We start from the raw sequence: 4,938 nt of genomic DNA, 5'->3' as shown, positions 1-4,938 counted from the left end.
TCGGTCTTGAAGAAAGAGGGTCTGGGGGGCCGAGGCCCCCAGCCTCAACAAGTTAAAAAGTTCCAAGGGTCAAGATCGTGTTATCTGTAGATGAAGCAACTCTATCTGGAATGAAGGGGGTGAATGAAGAAACAAGTTAGAAGTAACCGACGATGGACAAGCCATTGCCTGCCGAAGGCAGGCTAGCGCCGCAGGCCAAGATAGGTACGGGGGGGCGGCGGGGCCTCCGACAGGACCAGTACCCCGGACGGCACCGGAGTCCACTCGAAGTTCGGCGATACGGCCCGTGCTCCAGTTGAATAGGACGTCGTCGACGGTCAGGGTACCTACAAGACAGGTAAGCTACAACAACAGGGTGGGGGTAGGGGTACAAAAGGTAGTGGACGGACTACTCACTAAGCAGGCCGAAATTGGAGATCAGCTAGAACATTAGGGACGATGTCCAGTCGGCATCGCCGTTCAGGAGCAAGATCATTGGATGGGGCTTGCCGGTAACATTCAACGAGGCATAATAATGCCCCAGCGCCCAAGGACGGAGTCCTGATGGAAGCGTGGGCCCCAGGCCTGGAAACACAACAAAAACAGGTCAGTGGACAGGGGCTCGGGAAAAGGGGAGGACGGAGAGCAAGACTTACCGGCACCAGGCAGGGAGTGACTTCCAGACACACGAGGATGGCGGAGACGATCTCGTCCAACGAGGGGGCCATTGCACAGGAAGGTGTACAGTGTCCAAACACAGGTGAGCGAATGGGTCAGCCGGACCACGGGTCCTCCCCCCTCCCCCCACCTCCCCTCGCCTCATGGGGCTCCCCCCCCCCCCCCCGCCCCCTCCAGCCGGTCGCAGGCAGCGCTCCGGCCGAGGGAGCGACGGAGCGGCCAGCGACAGAGGCACGGTAGACGGCCAGGCTACACGGGACGGCCACAGAGAGAGAGCCTAGGCCAGACGCACACGGCAAAACCAACGTCCGGGTTTCCCAGGCGCACCCTGGAAAAACAGGGCATTTTTCCAGGGTGCGCCTGGGAAACCCGGACGTTGGTTTTGCCGTGCAAGGACAGGAGCAGACGACACAGAAGGTTCAGAGGACGGCGCATGGTAAGTCAGCAATGATTGCAGGACGGACGGCAGGGCAGCCGGCCAGCGCAGAGGCGCACAGCCGGAGGGCGGCTGAGGACCGCGCGATAGCAGACGGCGAGCCAGGCTGCTGTTGTTGTTGTGATTAGGGTGTTGTTGTTGTCCTGGGGGCGAGGCGGCAGTAGGGTTAGGCTATCGAGGCACGACAGCCTGGACACTGGCGAAGCAGCAATTAATTCCTTTAACTCATTTCACATGTTAAAAACATGCTCTAATTTAAGTTAACCTTTTGTTAACACAACCAATCCACAACTAATTTCAAGTGTTAAAAACATGCTGTAATTTAAGTTAACCCGTTGCAATTTCCTCTTCCATCCACAACTAATTTCAAATGCTTAAAACATGCTCTAATTTAACTTAACTTCTTGTACTTTCCACTTCCATCGACTATTGTCCTAGTTATCTGGTGGTATCCGAAGACGAAGTGGCAGGTTTCTGGGGAAGAGCTTCTCTTCACAAAGTAACCATACTCTTTCTCAGCCTTCTGTAGTTCACGAAGAGTGTAAATGGGGCTGTAAATAGATAGGAAAATCTTCTTTGGCTTTTCGTTTATTACCCCAAAGGCCATTGCCTTTACTCTGTCCGGATTGCAGTGCTTGTAGTCCCTGGTGAATCCTCTAATTATGTCGTTCACGTAGATCCCCCAATTTTCTACGCTAGGGGTGCCGAAGAGGGTGATGGCCCTCTTAAGGGCCTGCTGCTGGTGGCGGTTGAGGTCTGCAGGAATGTTTACCTCTCTGCTTCGAAGTGTGAGGTCCAGGAACGACCGTTTTTCCCGTTCTGTTTCGCTATTAAGGGTGTTTTCGATTTGATTTGCCACATCAACTGCTCTACGCATCAAGTCGTCATCCTCTGACAGACTACAAGCGTCCTGATGGTCATTCCTCTTATCCTCTCCTACGGATTCCGCAGAAAGATCCTGCAAAAGGAAGAAGTTGGGAACATTGTAGGGTCTACAGTTGAGTTTTCTTGAGTGAGTGGGACAGTTTCCAAAGATATTAATTATAAAATATCCAAAGTAAGCAGGGGCGTGTGCAGAACGTTTTACTGGGGGGGGGGGCTATTGCCTAACTTGCAGGGGCGTGTACCTCAAATTGCCTACCCTCCAGGCGCGCAACACCATTTGCCTGTCTTTAGGGGCTCAAACAGTGATTATTTATTGACGTTTTAGCCTAAACTCAACCGCGCTCAACCACCTGCTGTGTTTGGCAGCAAACTTAGCAACCAAACATCAGTATCTGGCAGTGCAGTTAAGTCTGCAGCGTCAGTAACCCTTCGGTTTGACGAAATAGTCGCCACCATGTCGCCACTCTGAACAGATAAACATTGTTCTCTCCAGGCCTGCACGGCCCCGGCCCCCCCCCCCCCCTATTAACCAAAACTCCTCGGATCTGGACGTTTTGTAAGGGGGGTCGGATCGAACTGGGGGGGCTGAGCCCCCCTTGAGCCCCCCGTAGACACGCCCCTGAAAGTAAGTGGGTAAGTTTTCTAGGCCAACTGGGTGACTTTTTTATGCTTACACATCTTATCAGCGGGTGGAAACTCCGGGCGGGGGGTGAAACCAGGTCGGCACGGCCGGTCCGGCCGGCAGACGAACCCGTAGCCCCGAATTGGTAACTTCTTTTTATCAGAACTATCATAAAACTAAGAGTTAGGAGGAAAACCGGGTACCGTCGTGAAGCCAAGAGTCTGCAGAATGCTCTCGTTTCATTGTTTTGATCTAAAAATGTCAATACTATCAATATTCATGATTATAACGAGATGGCCGGGTAGCGGAAAACGCTACACCCGAAATTTGTTCACTTTCGTTCTCAGTTCTGAGCGATGCTAGACCCTACATGTCCGCGAGCCGATTTTTCCATATAAAATTTAACGTGGCGTAGGGTACATTATTTGGCGATAAAACTAACCTCAACGTTGTAGCCGAGTCCAAATGTGATGTGTCGAAATGGCGTCTGCCGGCACTTCTCACTTTAACCTCATAAATAAGATACAGACAATACAATTAACCAAAGCATATATAGCCTACGCCACGTGAAATTTTATGAGGATTCCAAATCTCTCCTTGGTTTTTGAAATAAACCTACGATTACTGAAGGCGAGACAGATTAAAATCAGCCGACGCAAAGACGCCAAAACGACAGGTTTACTGTGTGCACTAATGTGAGAGAACTGCTTAGTCTAAACACTGTTGCGTTCCTGATAATTTATCTTCAACCATGTCTTCGTGCAGATTCGTTGAGAACTTGATATGAATTTACAAATTCAATGGGAAAATATTGTGTCAACAAACACCGTTTGAAAGAAAACAAGCCCGTGTCGTCTGAACTAACCTATGAGAAATTCACCGCTCGGCTCGGCCTCGCAGTTTCGGTGTGTATGGAAGCCGATTGCCACTAGACGCGTTCAATACAATGTTCAAAATATTTCATAAACAATCTGTGATTAGACATTAACTGTACGCTTTCGGAGCGGCATACATTTCGATGAGCAGCGTACACCGCTAACCGATGCTGACCGGAGAATTTTTCATAAACTGGTCCAGTTGACACGGGCTTGTTTTCTTTCAAACGGTGTTTGTTGACACAATATTTTCCCATTGAATTTGTAAATTCATATCAAGTTCTGTGCAACGAAACTCAACGAATCTGCACGAAGACATGGTTGAAGATAAATTATCAGGAACGCAACAGTGTTTAGACTAAGCAGTTCTCTCACATTAGTGCACACAGTAAACCTGTCGTTTTGGCGTCTTTGCGTCGGCCGATTTTAATCTGTCTCGCCTTCAGTAATCGTAGGTTTATTTCAAAAACCAAGGAGAGATTTGGAATCCTCATAAAATTTCACGTGGCGTAGGCTATATATGCTTTGGTTAATTGTATTGTCTGTATCTTATTTATGAGGTTAAAGTGAGAAGTGCCGGCAGACGCCATTTCGACACATCACATTTGGACTCGGCTACAACGTTGAGGTTAGTTTTATCGCCAAATAATGTACCCTACGCCACGTCAAATTTTATATGGAAAAATCGGCTCGCGGACATGTAGGGTCTAGCATCGCTCAGAACTGAGAACGAAAGTGAACAAATTTCGGGTGTAGCGTTTTCCGCTACCCGGCCATCTCGTTATAATCATGAATATTGATAGTATTGACATTTTTAGATCAAAACAATGAAACGAGAGCATTCTGCAGACTCTTGGCTTCACGACGGTACCCGGTTTTCCTCCTAACTCTTAGTTTTATGATAGTTCTGATAAAAAGAAGTTACCAATTCGGGGCTACGGGTTCGTCTGCCGGCCGGACCGGCCGTGCCGACCTGGTTTCACCCCCCGCCCGGGAGTTTCCACCCGCTGATCTTATCAATTATACTGACCATCACTGACGTAAATGTTTGGGAAGGAATGACCTCTTCTGCGTTTTCATTTATGGGCTCTTCGTCGTCGCTGTGGCTTATCCCTGAAGTTGTGAGGATTCCGGAGTCATCCTGTGGACAAGTTAAACCAGCTGTACCACCATTTCACGTTCATTAATATTGTACCTTATAATTTGTAAGTATTTCTTACCAATCTGGAAGTTATTTTGAGGTAAGTTCCAATTAGAAACTGGTGCTCCATGGGGTTCCTTTTAGGTGTCACTAACATATCTGTATCATGGCACCAGGCCCCGATACCACAGGTTTCTTCGGGACTCAAAGAGTTCAAGAAGTCAAGGGCAACGGCTGCCCGGTATCTCTCACTGGACGAAATTTCACCAGGCAAGACGTCACTTAGGTCCAATGCATTAACCATTAGATATGTAATTAATTC

The 4,938-nt window shown here is 48.7% G+C and overlaps 1 protein-coding gene and 1 long non-coding RNA gene across 2 annotated transcripts; both read right to left on the bottom strand.

The window, feature by feature from the left end:
• Window positions 1-257: 257 nt before the first annotated feature.
• LOC117646437 lies at window positions 258-768 on the bottom strand. The gene is made up of 3 exons (XR_004587784.1): window positions 636-768; window positions 397-564; window positions 258-326 (listed from the first exon to the last, which is right to left on the bottom strand). It is a non-coding gene; the product is annotated as an uncharacterized LOC117646437 (long non-coding RNA).
• Window positions 769-1,249: 481 nt separating this feature from the next.
• LOC117645946 lies at window positions 1,250-4,938 on the bottom strand. Its single transcript, XM_034386518.1, has 3 exons — window positions 4,696-4,938; window positions 4,506-4,616; window positions 1,250-2,051 (listed from the first exon to the last, which is right to left on the bottom strand). Exons 1-3 carry the CDS (start codon window positions 4,918-4,920, stop codon window positions 1,485-1,487), a joined length of 903 nt encoding a protein of 300 aa, XP_034242409.1. The 5' UTR covers window positions 4,921-4,938; the 3' UTR covers window positions 1,250-1,484.

Source organism: Thrips palmi, unplaced genomic scaffold (assembly GCF_012932325.1).
Source record: "Thrips palmi isolate BJ-2018 unplaced genomic scaffold, TpBJ-2018v1 HiC_scaffold_19, whole genome shotgun sequence".
NCBI classification, from domain to species: domain Eukaryota; kingdom Metazoa; phylum Arthropoda; class Insecta; order Thysanoptera; family Thripidae; genus Thrips; species Thrips palmi.
The sequence above is the reverse complement of the archived record's forward strand: the minus strand, read 5'-3'. Positions and strand labels throughout refer to the sequence as shown.